The following is a 22,461-nucleotide window of genomic DNA, read 5'->3' on the forward strand; positions in this document are numbered from 1 at the left end:
AGAGAGAGAGAGAGAATGTAAAAAGACTTGCTGTGCTCTCTCCTCAGTGCTGCAGAGTTCCCAGGAAGACACAGTTAAGATGTAAGTCAGTTATACAACCCCAAAGTCCACTTTTCTTCTCCTAAGCCTTACTGTTTCCTATTCCCACTGCTAAGCCATGATGTTTCCTGCAGGAGGAGACTAAGGAAATCTCGAGCTTAAGAAATTTTCATACACTGACAGTCAACACAGAAATAATTTTGCAATATTTTAAAACATTGATATACTGTTTTGAACTCTGATTCAAATCCATGCTCTGAGGGTGAGTTTTCTTGTAAATATGGCAGTACAACAGTTAAGACAATGTGGGGACCGGGGCTTTGGGCCTGTTTCTTATAAACCAGCTAGCATTTTAACCTACTCACACTGGCAATGAGTCTAGGCATTTGAAGTAAGTCATCTCAGACAGCTTCCTCCCCAAACCCATAGGAGATAAGTGGGATTTAAATCCCACTTCCTTTAACTTCTTCTGAATGCAGACATATACAAAGATAACAGATTCTACAAAAATATTGCCATTTTCCCATTATTGTCTTGGTGAAGCATAATTGCCATTCCAAGCACCAGGAATTAGCATTTTATTATCTGGAGAATATTAACCCCCCCATACACACACACACACACACAACCACACACACACACACACACACACACACACACCTTTTGTTAAAGAAGTAGCATGAACACAGTAATTTTCCTTGTCACGAGCCTATGCTTTCCTCATAGTGCATTTTGCCAAAGAAACATCAGACATAAATGAACATTCTCAGGTATCCTAGCAACCGGATGTGATTAATAATTCCTCTCAGAGCAGGGCAGATAAAATGCCTTAGAGTAAAGGCGAACTCCGAACTGGCTCCTGAGAAATTGGTCGCACTGTGAGGGAAGGTTGATAAGATTCCATGACAGACTTTATTATACGCAGACGGAAGCAGGTAGGAGAGAGAACACATTTTAGAGAGGAGAGTACATCTAAGCATGAAATTACAGCATACATGGGCACACTGTCCCCTAAATACACACATCTCTAGAGAACGTATGTGTGCTTGTGTGTGCATATATGTGATCCAAAAAACATATGCAAATAATTTCCTTTTCCTCAGGAGTGATGAGAATCACAGAGTTGGGACATTTAGTGACCCTATTCGTTACTGCTGACACACTCTGGAAGTGCTGGTTATGTGCCTGTGGCCCTAGCAGATCACAACAAGCAACTGTGATTAAAAGGCATCTATATCGAAGCCCTGAATATATACTATAAATTGATGTATAGTTGATGTTTCTCTGTGCAACAAAACAAACACAAAGGCTTTGAACGGCGACAAAGATCAATGTACATTAATAGTCATAAGTTTTCAAATTTTCAGCTGGGCGGTGGTGGCTCGCACCTTTAATCCCAGCACTAGGGATGCCGAGGCAGGCAGGCAGATCTCTGAGTTTGAGGTCATTCTGGTCCACAAGAGCTAGTTCCAGGATAGGCTCCAAAGCTACAGAGAAACTTTGTCTCACCCACACACACACCAAATTCAAATTTTATTGTTCAATTAAGTACATTTTCTCATATAAGAGAAAAGTTTTACCCTGCAAATTCAATTTTTATGAGCTGATGATCCATTTTTATTCCTCACAGGTGGAAAACGGCATCTCGGTTTACATAGAAATAAGATGCAAAGCACAGTCTGCTGCTTTTAAACCAGACTGTGATCAAATAAAGCCTAACTAGGACAGGATGCCTGCTCGTTATTCTGAAAGCCTCTCTGTTATTTTATCACCCACTTTTCTAATATAATAGTTTTCTAGGCTGTCAGTTATAATATAAATACCTGCTAAGAGCTATATTCTGATGGTGCGTTTGCTAAAGCTGAGAGGCACTAAAACCAGCTTCATGCTTTTTCATGTTTCTGGATGGGTGAGATCTTCTGGGGCCCTCTGGCTGCCAGTGCCATCCAAAGTGCCAGTGTTTAAGGCAGAGTCAGAGGACTCACTGTATCTGAGCATCAGCCACGCCCTGAGTTAGAGCCTGTGCTATAAATGAAGAGCTAGGGGTGCACGAGAAAAGGGCCTCAGATGACTGACCTCATCCTCACAGGACTATTATTGTGCACTGGGCTCCAAGGGTGAGCAAGACTCTGAAAGCAGGAATTGTAAAGCACAGCATTCCAGGAAGTAGAAATGGCAAAATATGGAAGCTCTTGAGAGGAGGGAAGTGAAAGCCCATATAGAGGAAAAGTGTAGAGACTCCGGAGAGAGAGGTGCTGGGGCGACTTAGGTTTGTGTTGGATGTCTGAGTAGGACCACCTGCCAGGAAGCAATGGCTTTGGAGACTATAATAATCATCACTGTGGACTTGGGTTATGCTACAGCAGAAGCCACAGGCTGAGGTTTCCACTTGACTTGAAACCTAGGTAGACTTTGGGTCTGAGATGTAGATTGCAGACGAATTTTTTGCTCTGAAAACAAACAATGAGAGAACATAAGAAAAGATCATCCACTCAGCACAAGACAAAGAGACCAAAAAGTCAGTGGGTTGTCTCCTTGCAAGCATGCAAGCCTAGTTTCCCTTTCTCAATATAATTTGTCTTATGTACTTTATCTTTGTAAATTTAAGAGCAGTGTATATACAACTAAAATAGAATCTAATGGTTGTTTCCTATGGTAGATCTTCTAGTGGTCTTTTTTATTGATTTTTATTGATATCCACATTTTTCTCTGTTCTTCTCCCTACCTCTCCCCTCCCCTTAAACCCTCTCCCAAGGTCCCCATGCTCCCAATTTACTCAGGAGGTCTTGTCTTTTTCTACTTTCCATGTAGAGTAAATCCATGTATGCCTCTCTTAGTGTCCTCATTGTTGCCTAGGTTCTCTGAAATTGTGAATTGGGGGCTGGTTTTCTTTGATTTGTGTTTTAAAGCCACTTATGAGTGAGTACATGTGATAATTGTCTATCTGGGTCTGGGTCACCTCACTCAAAATGATATTGTCTAGCTCCATTCATTTGCCTGCAAATTTCAAGATGTTGTTATTTTTTTCTGTTGTGTAGTACTCCATTGTGTAAATGTATCACATTTTCCTTATCCATTCTTCTGTTAAGGGACATTTATGTAGTTTCCAGATTCTGACTAGGACAAACAATGCTGTTATGAACATAGTTGAGCACATGTCTTTGTGGCACAGTTGAGCATCCTTTGGATATATACCCAAAAATGACATTGCTGGGTCTTGAGGAAGGTTGTTTCCTAATTTTCTGAGAAATTGCCACACTGACATCCAAAGGGACTGTACCAGCTTACATTCCCAGCAGCAATGCAGGAGAAGGTGTAGCAGAAAGAGCATGAGGCCAGTCAATCACATGTCAGAGAGGGAGAATAGCAAGTGGTCCCAGACAATAAAGCTTCAAAGCTCCCATCCCTACTCCCAGCCCCTCCCACTATTCACTGGGGAGTGTTCAAATGAAGAAACTCATAAGTGACATTCCTCATTCAAATCTAATCATGGGCCCAGGACTCCCATGAACTTGCATCTAAGACACAAGTCAGAACCAGAGACATCTAAGTTCCTGACTCTGGCTAGCGACCAGGTTGTTTGGGTCTCTGGGTTGCTAATGTCTACTGTTATGAGCTTTGATCCTCATTGGATGTCGACTTCTCTGTTCAATATCACACGAACCTTTCCATAGGACTGTGTGGTTATCCTCACACAAGTTTTCTGACTTCCTCCAGAGAAAGGATATCAAGAGACAGAAAGATAGAAACTGCGGGTTTTATACCCAGCCATGGAAGTCAGACACTACCATTTCTACAAAATCCTTTTTCTACAAGTCTGTCTAGTTCAGTGGTGAGAGAGACTTCAAAGGAGCATGAAGAGGGAAGAGACAGATCACTGAGGATACCATTATTGCCTTAAACACACTCACTTTATGTATAAAAGCCACTTATGAGTAAGTACATATGATATTTGTCTTTCTGGGTCTGGGTTACCTCACTCAACAAGATGTTTTCTAGTTCCATCCATTTTCCTGCAAATTTCAAAGTATCATTTTTTTATGCTTTGTAGTACTCCATTGTGTAAATATACCACATTTTCCTTATCCATTCTTCAGTCGAGGGGCATTTAGGCTGTTTCCAGGTCCTGGCTATGGCAAATAATGCTTCTATGAACATAGTTGAGCACATGTCCTTGTGGCATGATTGAGTATCCTTTGAGTATATACCAAAAGTAGTATTGCTGGGTCCTGAGGAAAGTTGTTTCCTAATTTTCTGAGAAATCACCATACTGATATCCAAAGGGGTTGTACCAGCTTGCATTCCCACCAGCAATGCAGAAGTGTTCCCAGCCTACAAATCACAATCCCAGGGAACCTAGACAGCAATGAGGACCCTAAGAGAGACATACATGGATCTAATCTACATGTGAAATAGAAAAAGATAAGATCTCCTGAGTAAACTGGGAGCATGGGGACCTTGGAAGAGGGTTGAAGGGGAGGGGAAAGACAGTGAGGGGAGCAGAGAAAACTGTAAAGCTAAATAAAATCAATAAAAAATCCATAAAAACACACTAACTTTGAACTTGGGATTTATTGAAATTCATTCTAGTAGAAGTTAAAGAATCTTCAAAGTCTTGCTATTTTACAAATATTGATAAGTAAAGTTTTGCATAAAAAATTTTAATAACTGCATGAAAATATTATACACTTGGGAGTACTAGATGCCTCATACTGTATAAAACTTACAAAAGGTAACATACACCCCACTTGGTAACAAATGAGGCCTTTAAGTGGACTGTTCATGCTATTTGTCTGTTTGAATCATTGAAACAAATTGCAACCAACAAATCTTCTGGAAATAGTCCAAATGAAAATAATTAATCAATGTGCCAATTAAAGGAATTCTCCAATTTAGACAGCTACAAGAGGGAAAACTATATATTTACCATCTTGTAGCAATTTTTGAAAGATATTATAAGGCCATGAAGAAGCCATTGGATAACATTTACAAGCAGCGTGGATGTGTTATATAACTTCGTGATAATGTTCCACCATCAAATATTGCTAGATAACAAGAAAGTGACAGCTGGAGGGATGGCTCTCATTTACCAAGCTAAGATGGTGCTTTCACCTCCTTTCTGGTGTCCTTTCACACTCTTATCCTGGGGCAAAGCTCCTTAACAGAGCCTAGAAGCTTGTAGAAGTGTCCCATAGATTCTGATTAGTCACACCTGTATCAGCTAGGGCTATTGTCCTCATCAAACCCATGTATACGCTGCAGAGATTCAGGAGTGAGAAACTTCACCGACAGCTCCATCTTCCTTGTTGCTCCCCCGCACTTCTGGTCCCTCTCTATTGAAACTGCTGCCTCCCACATCGATACCCTGTGATCGTGAGTGAACCTGACAGCTTTGGGTGCTTTTGGAACCCCTACCCCAAATTTCCCAGCACTTTATTGTTTGTTCTCAATACATCTTACCCTTGGTCTTTCAAGGATCTGTGTCGCTTCTGCTTTCTCATGGTCCCATACACAACAGGTATGTGGTGCTACGAATTCTTTTTTTTTAATTTATTTATTTATTAAAGATTTCTGCCTCCTCCCTGCCACCGCCTCCCATTTCCCTCCCCCTCCCTCAATCAAGTCCCCCTCCCTCATGAGCTCAAAGAGCAATCAGGGTTCCCTGACCTGTGGGAAGTCCAAAGACCATCCACCTCCATCCATGTCTAGTAAGGTGAGCATCCAAACTGCCTAGGCTCCCCCAAAGCCAGTACGTGCAGTAGGATCAAAAACCCATTGCCATTGTTCTTGAGTTCTCAGTAGTTCTCATTGTCCGCTATGTTCAGCAAGTCCAGTTTCATCCCATGCTTTTTCAGACCCAGGCCAGCAGGCCTTGGTGAGTTCCCAATAGAACATCCCCATTGTCTCAGTGTGTGGGTGCACCCCTCGCGGTCCTGAGTTCCTTGCTCGTGCTCTCTCTCCTTCTGCTCCTGATTTGGACCTTGAGATTTCTGTCCAGTGCTCCAATGTGGGTCTCTGTCTCTGTCTCCTTTCCTCGCCTGATGAAGTTTAATATTCAGGAGGATGCCTATATGTTTTTCTTTGGGTTCACCTTCTTATTTAGCTTCTCTAGATTGGCGAATTATAGGCTCAATGTCCTTTATTTACGGCTAGAAACCAAATATGAGTGAGTACATCCCATGTTCCTTTTTTTGGGTCTGGCTTACCTCACTCAGGATAGTGTTTTCTATTTCCATCCATTTGTGTGCAAAATTCAAGTAGTCCTTGTTTTTTACTGCTGAGTAGTACTCTAATATGTATATATTCCTTACTTTCTTCATCCATTCTTCCATTGAAGGGCATCTAGGTTGTTTCCAGGTTCTGGCTGTTACAAACAATGCTGCTATGTACATATACTTTTGTGGTATGATAGGGCCTCTCTTGGGTATATTCCCAAGAGTGGTATTGCTGGGTCCAGGGGTAGGTTGATCCCGAATTTCCTGAGAAATCGCCATAGTGCTTTCCAGATTTGCATTCCCACCAGCAATGGATGAGTGTACCCCTTTCTCCACAACCTCTCCAGCAAAGGCTATCATTGGTGTTTTTTATTTTAGCCATTCTGACAGGTGTAAGATGGTATCTTAAAGTTGTCTTGATTTGCATTTCCCTGATCGCTAAGGAAGTTGAACATGATCTTAAGTGTCCTTTGGTCATTTGAACTTCTTCTGTTGAGAATTCTCTGTTCAGCTCAGTGCCCCATTTTATAATTGGGTTGATTAGCCTTTTATGGTCTAGTTTCTTGAGTCTCTATATATTTTGGAGATCAGACCTTTGTCAGTTGCGGGGTTGGTGAAGATCTTCTCCCAGTCAGTGGATTGCCTTTTTGTCTTAGTGACAGTGTCCTTTGCTTTACAGAAGCTTCTCAGTTTCAGGGGGTCCCATTTATTCAATGAGGCCCTTAATGTCTGTGCTGCTGGGGTTATACGTAGGAAGTGGTGTCCTGTGCCCATGTGTTGTAGGGTACTTCCCACTTTCTCTTCTATCAGGTTCAGTGTGTTAAGACTGATATTCAGGTCTTTAATCCATTTGGACTTGAGTTTTGTGCATGGTGATAGATATGGATCTATTTTCATTTTTCTACAGATTGACATCCAGTTTTGCCAGCACAATTTGTTGAAGATGCTCTCTTTTTTCCATTGTATACTTTTAGCTCCTTTATCAAAAATCAGGTATTCATAGGTTTGTGGGTTAAAGTCAGGGTCTTCTATTCATTTCCATTGGTCAACTTCTCTGTTTTTATGCCAATACCAAGCTGTTTTTAATACTGTAGCTCTGTAATAGAGTTTGAAGTCAGGGATGATAATGCCTCCAGAAGTTCCTTTATTGTATAAGATTGTTTTGGCTATCCTGGGTTTTTTGTTTTTCGATATAAAGTTGATTATTGTCTTCTCCAGATCTGTGAAGAATTTTGATGGGATATTGATGGGGATTGCATTGAATCTATAGATTGCTTTTGGTTGAATTGCCATTTTTACTATGTTGATCCTCCCAATCCAAGAGCAAGGGAGATTCTTCCATTTTCTGGTGTCCTCTTCAATTTCTTTCTTCAAAGACTTAAAGTTCTTGTCAAATAGATCTTTCATTTCCTTGGTCAGAGTTACCCCAAGTTATTTTATGCTATTTGTGGCTATCGTGAAAGGCGATGCTTCTCTGATTTCCCTCTCTGCTTCCTTATCCTTAGTGTATAGGAAGGCAACTGATTTTTTAGAGTTGATCTTGTATCCTGCCACATTACTAAAGGTGTTTATCAGCTGTAGGAGTTCTTTGGTAGAGTTTTTGGGGTCGTTTATGTATACTATCATATCATCTACAAATAATGAAAGCTTAACTTCTTCCTTTCCAATATGAATCCCCTTGATCCCCTTATGTTGTCTTATTGCTATTGCTAGAACCTCAAGCACTATATTGAAGTAGTATGGAGAGAGTGAACATCCTTGTCGTGTTCCTGATTTTAGTGGGATGGCTTTGAGTTTTTCCCCGTTTAAATTAATGTTAGCTGTCGGCTTGCTGTAAATAGCTTTTATTATATTTAGATATGACCCTTATATCCCTAATCTCTCCAAGACCTTTATCATAAAGGGCTGTTGAATTTTGTTGAATGCTTTTTCAGCATCTAATGAAATCATCATATGGTTTTTTTCTTTCAGTTTATTTATATGGTGGATTACATTGATAGATTTGCATATGTTGAACCAGCCCTGCATTTCTGGGATGAAGCCTACTTGATCATGATGGATAATTTTTCTAATGTGTTCTTGGATTCAGTTTGCCGGTATTTTATTGAGAATTTTTGCGTCGATATTCATGAGTGAGATAGGCCTGTAATTCTCTTTATTGGTTGGGTCTTTGTGTGGTTTTGGTATCAGGGTAACCGTAGCTTCATAAAAGGAATTTGGCAATGACTCTTCTGTTTCTATATTGTGAAATACATTAAGGAGTATAGGTATTAGCTCTTCTTGGAAGTTCTGGTAGAATTCTGCATTGAAGCCATCTGGTCCTGGTCTTTTTTTGGAAGGGAAATTTTTGATAACAGTTTCTAGTTCTTCACGACTAACAGGTTTATATAGATCGTTCACATGGTCTTGGTTTAGCTTTGGTATATGGTACTTATCTAAAAAAAATGTCCATTTCTTTTGCATTTTCCAGTTTTGTGGCATACAGTCTTTTGTAGTAAGATCTAATGATTTTCTTAATTTCCTCTGTGTCTTTGGTTATGTCCCCCCTTTCATTTCTGATCTTATTTATTTACGTGTTTTCTCTCTGTCATTTAATTAGTTTGGATAGGGGTTTGTCTATCTTGTTGATTTTCTCCATTGTTTCATTGATTCTTTGGACTGTTTTCTGTGTTTCTATTTTGTTGATTTTCACCCTCAGTTTGATTATTTCCAGTCTTCTACTACTCCTGGGTGTGTCTGCTTCTTTTTTTTTTTAGAGCTTTCAGGTGTGCTGTTAAGTCCCCAGTGTATGCTTTCTCCGTTTTTTTTTTAAGTGGGCACTTAGTGCTATGAACTTTCTTCTTAGCACTGCTTTCATCGTGTCCCATAGGTTTGAGTATGTTGTCTCTTTATTTTCATTAAATTCAAGGAAGACTTTAATTTCTTTCTTAATTTCTTCCTTGACCCAGGTGTGGTTCAGTAGTTGACTGTTCAGTTTCCATGAGTTTGTCAGCTTTCTGGGGGTAGCATTGTTGTTGCCTTCTAACTTTAATCCGTGGTGATCTGATAAGACACAGGTGGACACTGATATTTTTTTGTATCTATGGAGGTTTCCTTTGTTTCTGAGTATGTGCTCAATTTTTGAGAAGGTTCTATGAGCTGCAGAGAAGAAGGTATATTCTTTCCTATTTGGGTGGAGTGTTCTATAGATGTCTGTTAAGTCCATTTGCTTCATTACCTCCAACAATTCTCTTAATTCTCTATTGGGTTTCTGTCTGATTGACCTGTCCATTGGCGAGAGAGGTTTGTTGAAGTCTCCTACTACTAGTGTGTGTGGTTTGATGTCTGCCTTGAGTTTTAGTAATATTTCTTTTACATAAGTGGGTGCTTTTGTATTAGGGGCGTAGATATTCAGGATTGAGACTTCATCCTGATGAAATCTTCCTGTTATGAGTATAAAGTGTCCATCTCTATCTCTTCTGAATGATTTTAGTTTGAAGTCAGTTTTGTTAGAAATTAGTATGGCCATACCTGCTTTTTTCTTAGGACCATTTGCTTGAAAACCTTTTCCCAACCCTTTACTCTGAGTAGATGCCTGCCTTTGTGGTTGAGGTGTGTTTCTGGCAAAAGCAGAATGTTGGATCCTGTTTTCATATCCAATCTCTTTGCCTGTGCCTTTTTATAGGTGAATTGAGCCCATTAATATTAAGTGATATTAATGACCAGTGGTTGTTTACTCTGGTTATTCTTATTGTTTTTGATATTAGAGTTTGTGTGTCTCCCTTCTTTGAGTTGTGCTGGTGAAGGGTCGCTGGATGCCTGAGTTATTGTAGGCAGTGTTGGCTATGATGGGTTCCTTGGGTTGTAATTTTCCTTCTATTACTTTCTGTAGTGCTGGATTTGTGGCTACGTATCGTTTAAATTTATTCTTATCCTGGAATGTCTTGTTTTCTCCATTGATAGTGAACAACAGCTTAGCTAGGTATAGCTTTGGGTTTGCATCCATGGTCTCTTAGTTGCTGCAGTACCTCTATCTAGGACCTTCTGGCTTTCATGGTTTCCATAGAGAAGTCAGGTGTAAGTCTGATCGGTTTACCTTTATAAGTTACTTTCCCTTTTTCCTTTGCAGCTCTTAATATTCTTTCTTTAACCTGTATATTTTGTGTTTTGATTATTATATCGCAAGGGGATGTTTTTTTTGATCCAGTCTGTTTGGTGTTCTGTATGCTTCTTGAATATTCAAAGGAATAGCTTTCTTTATGTTGGGAAAGTTTTCTTCCGTAATTTTGTTAAAAATATTTTCTGGGTCTTTGAGCTGTGACTCTTCTCCTTCTTCTATCCCTATTATTCTTAGGTTTGGTCTTTTTATTGTGTCCCATATTTTCTGAATGTTTTGTGATAAGAATTTGTTGGCTTTGCTGTTTTCTTTGATCAGTGCGTTTATTTTCTCTATGGTGTCTTCAGAATCTGAGATTCTTTCTTCTATTTCTTGTATTCTATTGATTATGCTTGTTTCTGTAGTCTCTGCTCATCGACCTAGATTTTTCATATCCAGCTGGTCCTCAGTTTGTGTTTTCTTCCTTGCTTCCATTTCATTTTTCAATTCTTGAACTGTTTCCATTACTTGTTTGATCGTTTTTTTTTTCTTGGTTTCTCAGGGTATCATTTATGCATTTACTCATTTCTTCAAACTTTTTGTTATACTTCTCATCCATTTCTATAAGGGTGGGTTTTACATGTTGTTTAAGGGACTCTATTACTTTCATAAAGTCAATTTTTTCCACTTCTTCTGTGTTAGGGTGTTCCAGTCCTTCTGTTGTAAGATCATTGGGTTCTGGTGTTTTCATGTTGTATTTCAGATAGTTGGATGAATTCTTGCCTTGGCGCCTGCCCATCTCCTCCTATCGATGCTATCTAATGGGTCTTTTAAAACAGGAACAGGTTTTCCTGCTGGCCAGGGGCCCCGCTTACAAAATGCCTTCTCTCAGTTTCCTGGGTCCCGCTGCTGGCCAAGATCTCTTTCACCACTCAGAAGGGTCTTCAGGACCAGGACCAGGCTCCCCATTCACCAGGGACCTCGCCAACAAAAGGCTTACCCCTCTGCAGGCCAGCCACCAAAACAGAGGAACTCCTGCTGCCCTCTGCCCCGAGCTCCCTATCCAGCGCCCAAACAGGCTAAACTGGATGATCCTGTGGCCCAACAGAAGGGAAGGGGAGTGTAAGAGGCCCCTGGGTGCAAGCTGGGATATGCCAGGGAGAGAGAGGTCGCAGCAGTGGAGGAGCAGCCCCAGCATAGGGTACCAGCCCTCGCAGGCTAACTGGGGGCATCAAGGGGGTCGGGGAATGCCCCCGCTCCATTTCCTGTGTCCCGCCGCATGCCAAGAACACTCTCCCCACTCAGGGTGGTCTTCAGGAACAGGACCAGGCTCCCCGTTTGCCTGTGGACCTCGCCAATAAAAGTTCTACCACTCTGCAGGCCAGGCCCCCCAAAACCTGCTTGATTTAGTTGTAGTGTGGTGATCTGCTCTCAGTGTGGGCTTCACTGTTTCATGCTTGAACTATCCTGCATCCGCGGCCGCATCTGTGCGCCGGTGCTACGAATTCTTAGTTGTTGGCTTCAGCCTACTTGTTTGGATTATCTGCCTTAACATTTAACCCTAAACTCAGCCATCTGCAGAAGATGGAAATGTCCTGCATCTATGATCTCAATCTTTGATCTCTGCTAAGCCTCCTATTCCCATAACACTTCAAACTTAGAAAGTCCACACAAAATTTCTCATTTCCCTACCCAGTCATTCCTGCAAGAGCATCGCCATATGCCGCAAATCATCTTTGTAACCTTGGCCTTGCCACCTGCCTTGCAACTCACCTTTTATAAGCCCTTGGGCTCTATTTTGATACTCTGTCTCCTCTGGCAGCCACTGCTTTCCATTCTCACAGTTTACTATTTCATTACCTACAGGATAAATTCTGAATACTGGCATTAGAGGACATGTCCCTAAACAAGTTCAAAACATTTCCCCTGGATGAATTGCATGAGTACACTTAGCCTACTATGTTTCTGTTTGGTCCATTACTGTCTCAACTGTCCCAGAATATGTGTACATCTAAATATCAAATCAAGCATCACTATCCCCATAGCTTCACAGGCATTCTCTCCTTTCTTGGCAAAATTGTTTGATTTTCTTGTGTCATTCAGCATCCTACATCCTCTTAAGTTAAATAGTCTGTCCCATCTTTCAAGTATGTTGTTGGAGTTCATGGTTAGTCTTATTTTCTTCAACTTTTTCACCATAGTGTTTTAGATAGGAATTGTTATTACCTTTTAAGTTTTTTTGTTGGGAAATATATTTTATCAATAGACTTACTCAATGCTAGACTCTACATGCTACAATATCCACCTATCAGGCAAGTTATAACCACTGGTTTAATAGTGGCATTACTGTTATAGGGTAACCAAGAATTTTCTAACTAGGTTTCAGGACTGGTTCTTAGGAGAGAATTTATGCTTGGTATTCTAAACCTGGTTAAAATCCCATGACAAAGATGTCACAGGCCTTAGGTGGAACCTGCTAGTGCTGCTTTTCTGGATGTTATCAAACTATTTTCTTGATAAAAGAATTTTAAAGCCCAACAGAGTATTTCCAACATGCTTGCAGTTTTGTTTTTATAAGGTGATTTGATCCTTGTCGTCTCTGAGCACTCATTACTCAAATAACACAGGGCATGGCTGAGAGATGGGGGTTCTGCTCTGACATCACTGTTAACTGAGTTTTCATCCTAGTTTAATTACTGAATTCTCATGACCTTGCCTTGTATCTTCTCTTCTCTTTTCAGGGAGAATAGAGAGGAAAAGAGAACAAAAAGGAACATCAGGTAAGATGCCACTTAATTAGTTCCAGGTTCATTTTCTGCCTTTATTTCTATCTTTTAAAATGAGACTGTAACTTAGCACTTATTTTCACAAAAATTAATCATTTATGGTCCTTGACTTGATCAATATTAAATTAATTTAAAATAAGTTAATACACTTAGATTTTATTTTAACTTTACATCAATCAATTATATCCTGGTCATTTTCATTCAAAAGAAAATGAGATGGAATAATAAATTTTTCATGATTACCTATCAAAAAGCAAGTCTTACTCCCAGCAATTTAGAAATACGGACATTGTCATAATTGTCAACCAGCTTATTTTCTCAAATGTCAATGAATCTCGGTTGTTTTTCTTAAAAACACTTCTATAAGTAGTTTTTCAAGATTGTATTAATTATTTAACCAAGAAGAACCTTTGTGTTTAGAAGGAATTGTTAATGTGTTTCCAATGATTACAGAATATAAGCTCTTTATGTCCCTAGAGGTGACTGTTACTTGAGTCAATGCAGTTGCACACATTATGGAGTCAATATTTGCTAACTAATACAAAATAAGCTTTTACATTTCCAAATTTTCTATACTTAGATTTTGACATAGGTCAAAGCAGATTCTTCATAAACCAATGGTAGTACAACATATTCATAGCATACTGAGGGGAATCATACATCTGAAATCAGTTTTAAAGTGAATACACCATTGTGAGGAAAAGCCATCAGTAGGGTTCTGAGGAAATCCCTCTTACCATGTGACTAAGTCCATGGAATAAAAGATCAATTTTTAGCCTAAGGGGATGGCTCAGTGGGTAAGAATACTTCTTCTGCAGGGATGAAGACCCAAGATAGAATCCCCAAACCAGGCATAGCTGTATGTGCCTGTAATCCCAGCATAGCAGGAGGTGGCAGATGAGCAGGTAAATCACTGGGGCTTACTGCCCCACCATCGTGGACAAAACAGATAGCTTCCAGTCCAGTGAGACCATGTCTCAAGACAATAAGACAGAAAAATGATGGAGGAAGACACCTGACAGCTTGCTCTTGCCTCTACATGCAAAAACTCACATCTATACACCATGCACATGCTCACACACATACAGAGAGAAAATAAGAGAGACAGAGACAGAGAGAGAGAGAGAGAGAGAGAGAGAGAGAGAGAGAGAGAGAGAGAGAGAGAGAGAGAGAGACTGGGGCTATGAGAGAATGATTCAGTGGGTAAATGTGTTTGCCACTAAACCCAGAGCCTGAGTTCAATCTCTAAGACCCAAAGGTAGAAGGAGAGCATTAGATTCCTGAAAATTGTCCGCTGATCTTCACCATGCACTGTAGCATACAATTTCTACACATACATAATCAAACAAACAAGTATAATTTAAAATTTAATTATGAGATCTATTTAGAGTTTGTCAGCATTCTGATTACAACTCAGCCTATGGTTTCATTTAGGATACTATTTTGTCTAAGCCAGGAATAAAACTCACAAGAGCAATAAAAGTTGGTATCATTCACTGCCATTTTTGAAAAAGCAATTCAAAGCATGTATGTCCCTTGACGCTAGTCTTGAAATCCAAGGACTTATTCATACAACATGGACACACACACACACACACACACACACACACACACACACTGCTAAATTTGGCTATATAGTACTGTAAGAATACATAAACAAAATAAGAAGAATACTTCTTGAGGTTATTTATCTAGCTGCCCCTGATTTTTTTCACTAATCCAGCTCTTTCATTGGGAATATAGAAAGAAATGATCATTCCTATTTTATATAAAAAGTCTACAGAGTGTGAAATACTTATATTTAAAAAACCTGCTTGTTTCAATGTTGTGTATTTTTGATATTTAAAAGAAACATAAGCATAAAATATTAAGAAAAATCCTGGTGTCTAGAAGTTTCTCGTGAATTGTAGTTCAGGAAAGGTAACAGCAGAGATTTGCTTCAGTGTAGATACGACTTCTGTTAAGTATATATCATTTTCAACTTCCCCATCTTTCAAATCCAGTCAACTATTAAGTCAAGAGTAGAGCTTGAGGACCAAAGAATGGAGCTATTGGAAGAGACAATGATTATAGTAAAACAAAGTCACAGGCTAATCATTGATTACATTAGATCATCTCTAAAGTTGGGTAGTTTGTTCATTCATATCCTGTTTTAAAAGTTGCTTGAAGATAGTGTTGGTTTTTTCTCTGCCAAAAAGGTGAAATTTATTGTTGCAAATAGAGCAAATGCTGGACTATCTGTTTTGCAAGCTCAGTCCCTCACTGCCAACTTTATACTCAGCCTTTGTGCTCCATGGAAATGTTCCAACAACAACACTTCTGATTTGAAACACTGGCACAAACTTAATACACAACCATTCTGACTTTTTAAAATTAGGTAGATAAATTGTGGACAAAATCTTTCATTTACTTGTGAACAACAAGTTTTGTTTTCCTGTATGTTATTTGACAAATGCAGATTTTCAGGCAGCTTCACCTTTGTGGTGACTCTTCTGTATGTCATCCTTGGTATAACTCTCCTATATGCTATCCTTGGTGTGCCTCTACTGAATGTTATCCTTGGTGTGACTTCTACATGCTATCCTTGGCATGACTTTCCTGTATGCCATCCTTGGCATGATTTTCATGTATGCTATCCTTGGTGTGACTCTCCTGTATGCTATCCTTGGTGTGACTCTCCTGTATGCTATCCTTGGTGTGACTCTCCTGTATGCTATCCTTGGTGTGACTCTCCTGTATGCTATCCTTGGTGTGACTCTCCTGTATGCTATCCTTGGTGTGACTCTCCTGTAGGCCATCCTTGGTGTGACTCTACTATATGCCATCCTTGGTTTTGTAGAAATTGCTGAGATTTCTACACAATATCAAGCATTAAACCCTCAAGAACAAATATAAGGAATTTTAAAAATGTAAAATTAAAAAACTAGTCCTAGGTTTATCAGTGACTGACACTGAGCCCTTGAAGCTAGCTGTACATATACTTTTGACTAAACTATTGTTTTTAAATCCCATTTATGTTTGTATGTCAATATTTTGGAATCCGTTCTGTGTTTTACTCCCAGCACTTAGCAAATCTGAGGAAGTCTGGGTAACTTAGAACTTGAAGCTAGACTTAGGAACCACGGCTAACCTAACCCAAGCTCCAAACTCTTATAGGATACATAAGTGGTCTGTTTTTCCCCTTCATATCCATTCCAAGTATCCAAGACTGATGCAAACAACACCCCAATGTTCATCTTTCTTCTAGCACTAAGATATCAGTTTTCTGCTTTGATTGCCCAGACGACCCATTCCTAAAATATTTACTTTGTTCAGGCAACTTCCCTCATAAACCAGTTCTCTGAACTGCATTTATGTATTCTATTCTTTAAAAATACTCCTCTATCTGTGGGTTTATAGTTTGAGAACAGTGTTTAGTGTTGAATGGAGCAGAAGACTTACACTTGAACTGTTTGTTCAAAAAGTCCTGAAGTGTATATTTTTAAACAAACTTCATTTTCCAGCGAGTCGAATTTATGATAGAGAATAAATAATGACGCAGCTGTGCAGCGTTATTTTGTAAATCCCTTAAATTTCATCACACAGCGTTGCATTTAAAGAGTGTATTTATGCAAATTGAGCAAATATGAAATGATAAGTAGCTAATGTGGGAGAAATTGCCATGTCACGACACATAGCTGTCTATGAAAACATTTGTGAAGCCCACCCCTCCAACACACACACACACACTCACACATGCACACACACTGATTTGGATTGCTACTGTGGTGGGGAGGGCAGAACTTATTTTCATTCCACTGATATTTTCATCATGACTTGTTTAGATGGCAGAGGAAGAACGTCCTCAGCTACAACACAAGAGGTTTCCCCATGAAGCCATATGCCTCTTTGACTAACTGAGGGTGCTTTGTCTGCGTTGACTCTAAAGCACCACATATATATGATCCCTGTACCCTGAAAATAAAATCAAGTTTCTTAATTCATGCTAACCAAAATTACTTTGAACTTCAATTTTAAATTAAATAGACTGTTAAAAAATAAAAACCTCTAAGGAATTTCCATTTAAAGTGGAATAGAGCTCAAACAAACAAAAAAAGACTTTCATGCCAAGTCTGGTTCACACCTGTCATCCCAGCAGTTGGGAAACTGAGGGAGGAAAAATGCCAGTTGGAGGCAAACCTGGGCTACATAGCAAGATACTATTTTAATAAAACTAAAATAAAAATGAAAATAAAGCAAAGAAATACAAAAGGGACTTTAGGGGGCTAGACAATCTTATCAAGGAAGCAGGGAACCAACAGTTCTCAAGGAAATTGTGCTGGGCTCTTTAACTCAGATAAGGAAGCTGTGCATCTTTTTTGGATCTGTGTCTCAGTCAGTGTTTTTATATATATACGCATACATAAATATATTGAAGTGATAATGAATAAGAGTACATAATACACCCCCTTCTGGAAGGAACTGGCAAGAAGCATTCAAGGTAAACATGCATTTAGGTTAGTTAGAAGTGCTATTTACACAAAGACTGAAAACTGCCCACATAATAAAACACCCACAATTCTTCAGCTTCCTCTACAAACCAATCTTAAGTTATAACTGATAACCGATTTTCCCACAGGGATAAAAATGAGGCTGTGTTTCTAAGCAAGAAACAGATGTCTGGCATTTTAAAAATACAAATTACAAACATTTTAATCAACAGTAAATGATATATTTGTATAACGCATAGTTTAAAATCTTTTAAAGTGAATGTGTGCCATTGGAGCTGAGCGCGAGAGAGAAATCAATCACACAAATTGTTCTGCTATGTCACAAAGAGTCCCCAGGTAAGAGGATTTGCAGAACAGCTGAGAAGCCAGGAGGCTCTCTGGAGACATAAACGCATGAAGCTTGCTCACCCCTGAAAAGGGGTTATGACTTAAGGGACAGCTGGGAAAATACTAAATAGATTTAGCCTTATCGGGAGAGAAATGAGAGACTCTAGGGTAGAGGTGCCTATTGTGTAGGCAGATCCATGTTTAAGGGGTTCTTATAAGGGCCTAGACGGATGGCATCCATCATGGGGACATCCACATTCACAGTCACTATGTGGTACCCTATTTATTGTTTTCGTATTGGTGATTATTGTCCACCTTCTGTTAGAATCACTGATGTGAGAGGATGATTTACACCATGCTCCTGCCTTTCTTGGAACATTTTTTTTTGTTTAAGTCCAGTGCTGTATATCCCTTGCTCAATCACATTTGCATATTCACATAGCTCTACCATGACGTAGCTATAAGCGTGGCTGTAAATCTCTAACGCAATCCTTACAGTATAAAGCCTACCTCCACTTTTCAATACTTCGCCTTAAGAAGTATTCCCAAAAAGCAATTTTCCCAGTTCTTTTTTTAAAAAAAAATCACCTTTATATCCCACTGATAAGCAAAGAATGCATTAAACTCAAGTTAGACATCATGTAATGAATTTTTCATCTTGTTGTCATTTGTTATTTTCCAACCTAATGCCCTAGCTATTCTATAATGTCCATCCAGGGAGGGCAGATTAGCAAATACAAATTACATTAAATCTAATATTTAGTTGACACTCATGTTACATAGAAATGAACTAAACCTTAGTGCATCAATATAAATATTTTGTCTGTAACATTTTAAAATTTTTATTTACATTTAAACTTATCATAAAGTACACAAACATAAAGTTTATTATCGAAACTGTAACATTAAATAGGTGGGAATCATTAAATTCATTTAAATTGTGCTACCGTCACTACCATCTGTCTACAGAACTGTCCACACCTGAAACATTGCTTGCTCAAGAATAACTCCTCATTCTCCCCTCTGCCTGCTTTAAGAAATACCACTCCTATTCTCTTTATGCATATGTGAGGTGTGTGTGACTGCATTGTGTGACTGTGTTGGTGTGTCTGTGTGTATATGAGTGCATGTGTGAGTGTGAGTGAGTGCCTGTATTGTGAATGTGTGAGTGTTTATGTATGAGTTTTGATGTGTTGTGTGAAAGTGTGTGTGTGTGTGTGTGTGTGTGAGGGTCCTGTATATGTGCTTGTGTGTGCATATGTAAGTATCCTTGTGTATTTGTGTGTGTGTGTGAGTATGTGTGTGAGTGCATGTGTGTGTGTGTGTGTTATCTTCGCATGAGTTTGCAGTTGTGGGTGCTTACAAACATGCATGCAGAGACCAGAAAATGCCAGGTGACTTTTTCAACCTCTACCTTGCTCGTCAGAGGGAAGTTCTCTAATTGAAGCCTGCTGTGCTAGGTACCCTGGCTGGCAGTGAGATCACAGTATTCATCCATCTCTGCCCCTTAACCACAGAGTGATAGTCACTCCCAGTTTGTAAGGGTGTGTTTGGGATTTGTACGCGTGTCCTCTTGCTTTCACAACCAGTTCTTTTATCCACTAAACATCTGCTCATTCTACTTTCTTTTTCTAAAAATTTGACTACTTTGAGTACTTCATATCAATTGAACTAAATAAAATTTGAGGGAAGAATATGTATTTGTTTTACTCTGTTAAAAATATGTTGGACATAGGATGGAGAGAAGTCTCAGTGGGTAGTAGGGTGGAGAGATGTCTCAGTGGGTGGTAGGGTGGAGAGGTGTCTCAGTGGGAAATAGTATGGAGAGATGTCTCAGTGGGTAGTAGGGTGGAGAGATGTCTCAGTGGGTGGTAGGGTGGAGAGATGTCTCAGTGGGAAATAGTATGGAGAGATGTCTCAGTGGGTAGTAGGGTGGAGAGATGTCTCAGTGGGTGGTAGGGTGGAGAGGTGTCTCAGTGGGTAGTAGGGTGGAGAGAAGTCTCAGTGGGTGGTAGGGTGGAGAGATGTCTCAGTGGGTAGTAGGGTGGAGAGATGTCTCAGTGGGTAGTAGGGTGGAGAGATGTCTCAGTGGGTAGTAGGGTGGAGAGAAGTCTCAGTGGGTGGTAGGGTGGAGAGATGTCTCAGTGGGTAGTAGGGTGGAGAGGTGTCTCAGTGGGTACTAGGGATGGAAAGATGTCTCAGTGGGTGGTAGGGTGGAGAGATGTCTCAGTGGGTAGTAGAGTGGAGAGAAGTCTCAGTGGGTGGTAGGGTGGAGAGATGTCTCAGTGGGTAGTAGGGTGGAGAGATGTCTCAGTGGGTAGTAGGGTGGAGAGATGTCTCAGTGGGTAGTAGGGTGGAGAGAAGTCTCAGTGGGTGGTAGGGTGGAGAGATGTCTCAGTGGGTAGTAGAGTGGAGAGAAGTCTCAGTGGGTGGTAGGGTGGAGAGATGTCTCAGTGGGTAGTAGGGTGGAGAGATGTCTCAGTGGGTAGTAGGGTGGAGAGATGTCTCAGTGGGTAGTAGGGTGGAGAGAAGTCTCAGTGGGTGGTAGGGTGGAGAGATGTCTCAGTGGGTAGTAGAGTGGAGAGAAGTCTCAGTGGGTGGTAGGGTGGAGAGATGTCTCAGTGGGTAGTAGGGTGGAGAGATGTCTCAGTGGGTAGTAGGGTGGAGAGATGTCTCAGTGGGTAGTAGGGTGGAGAGAAGTCTCAGTGGGTGGTAGGGTGGAGAGATGTCTCAGTGGGTAGTAGGGTGGAGAGGTGTCTCAGTGGGTACTAGGGATGGAAAGATGTCTCAGTGGGTGGTAGGGTGGAGAGATGTCTCAGTGGGTGGTAGGGTAGAGAGATATCTCAGTGGGTGGTAGGATGGAGAGATGTCTCAGTGGGTAGTAGGGTGGAGAGGTGTCTCAGTGGGTAGTAGAGTGGAGAGAAGTCTCAGTGGGTGGTAGGGTGGAGAGATGTCTCAGTGGGTAGTAGGGTGGAGAGATGTCTCAGTGGGTGGTAGGATGGAGAGATATCTCAGTGGGTAGTAGGGTGGAGAGATGTCTCAGTGGGTAGTAGGGTGGACAGGTGTCTCAGTGGGTAGTAGAGTGGAGAGATGTCCCAGTGGGTAGTAGGGTGGAGAGGTGTCTCAGTGGGTAGTAGAGTGGAGAGAAGTCTCAGTGGGTGGTAGGGTGGAGAGATGTCTCAGTGGGTAGTAGGGTGGAGAGATGTCTCAGTGGGTAGTAGAGTGGAGAGAAGTCTCAGTGGGTAGTAGGGTGGAGAGATGTCTCAGTGGGTAGTAGGGTGGAGAGATGTCTCAGTGGGTAGTAGAGTGGAGAGAAGTCTCAGTGGGTGGTAGGGTGGAGAGAAGTCTCAGTGGGTGGTAGGGTGGAGAGATGTCTCAGTGGGTAGTAGAGTGGAGAGAAGTCTCAGTGGGTAGTAGGGTGGAGAGATGTCTCAGTGGGTAGTAGGGTGGAGAGATGTCTCAGTGGGTAGTAGAGTGTAGAGAAGTCTCAGTGGGTAGTATGGTGGAAAGATGTCTCAGTGGGTGGTAGGGTGGAGAGATGTCTCAGTGGGAAATAGTATGGAGAGATGTCTCAGTGGGTAGTAGGGTGGAGAGGTGTCTCAGTGGGTAGTAGGGTGGAGAGGTGTCTCAGTGGGTAGTAGGGTGGAGAGGTGTCTCAGTGGGTAGTAGAGTGGAGAGAAGTCTCAGTGGGTAGTAGGGTGGAGAGATGTCTCAGTGGGTGGTAGGGTGGAGAGATGTCTCAGTGGGAAATAGTATGGAGAGATGTCTCAGTGGGTAGTAGGGTGGAGAGGTGTCTCAGTGGGTAGTAGGGTGGAGAGGTGTCTCAGTGGGTAGTAGAGTGGAGAGAAGTCTCAGTGGGTAGTAGGGTGGAGAGATGTCTCAGTGGGTAGTAGGGTGGAGAGATGTCTCAGTGGGTAGTAGGGTGGAGAGGTGTCTCAGTGGGTAGTAGAGTGGAGAGATGTCCCAGTGGGTAGTAGGGTGGAGAGGTGTCTCAGTGGGTAGTAGAGTGGAGAGAAGTCTCAGTGGGTGGTAGGGTGGAGAGATGTCTCAGTGGGTAGTAGGGTGGAGAGGTGTCTCAGTGGGTAGTAGAGTGGAGAGATGTCTCAGTGGGTGGTAGGGTGGAGAGATGTCTCAGTGGGTGGTAGGGTGGAGAGATGTCTCAGTGGGTGGTAGGGTGGAGAGATGTCTCAGTGGGTGGTAGGGTGGAGAGATGTCTCAGTGGGTGGTAGGGTGGAGAGATGTCTCAGTGGGTAGTAGAGTGGAGAGAAGTCTCAGTGGGTGGTAGGGTGGAGAGATGTCTCAGTGGGTAGTAGGGTGGAGAGATGTCTCAGTGGGTAGTAGAGTGGAGAGATATCTCAGTGGGTAGTAGGGTGGAGAGATGTCCCAGTGGGTAGTAGAGTGGAGAGAAGTCTCAGTGGGTAGTAGGGTGGAGAGGTGTCTCAGTGGGTGGTAGGGTGGAGAGATGTCTCAGTGGGTAGTAGGGTGGAGAGATGTCTCAGTGGGTAGTAGAGTGGAGAGATATCTCAGTG

At 41.1% G+C, this 22,461-nt stretch overlaps 1 protein-coding gene across 3 annotated transcripts in view; it reads left to right on the plus strand.

Moving 5' to 3' along the window:
* Nucleotides 1-22,461, plus strand: part of Chst9 (carbohydrate sulfotransferase 9) — a 253,342-nt gene that overhangs the window by 107,571 nt on the left and 123,310 nt on the right. For all 3 annotated transcript variants that reach the window (XM_075969257.1, XM_075969258.1, XM_075969259.1), the window contains one exon: nucleotides 13,071-13,109. In XM_075969257.1, coding sequence (XP_075825372.1) covers nucleotides 13,071-13,109 — 39 coding nt within the window. The remainder of the gene's footprint in view (nucleotides 1-13,070; nucleotides 13,110-22,461) is intronic.

The sequence above is a fragment of the Microtus pennsylvanicus genome, chromosome 4, assembly GCF_037038515.1.
Source record: "Microtus pennsylvanicus isolate mMicPen1 chromosome 4, mMicPen1.hap1, whole genome shotgun sequence".
Classification (NCBI taxonomy): Eukaryota; Metazoa; Chordata; class Mammalia; order Rodentia; family Cricetidae; genus Microtus; species Microtus pennsylvanicus.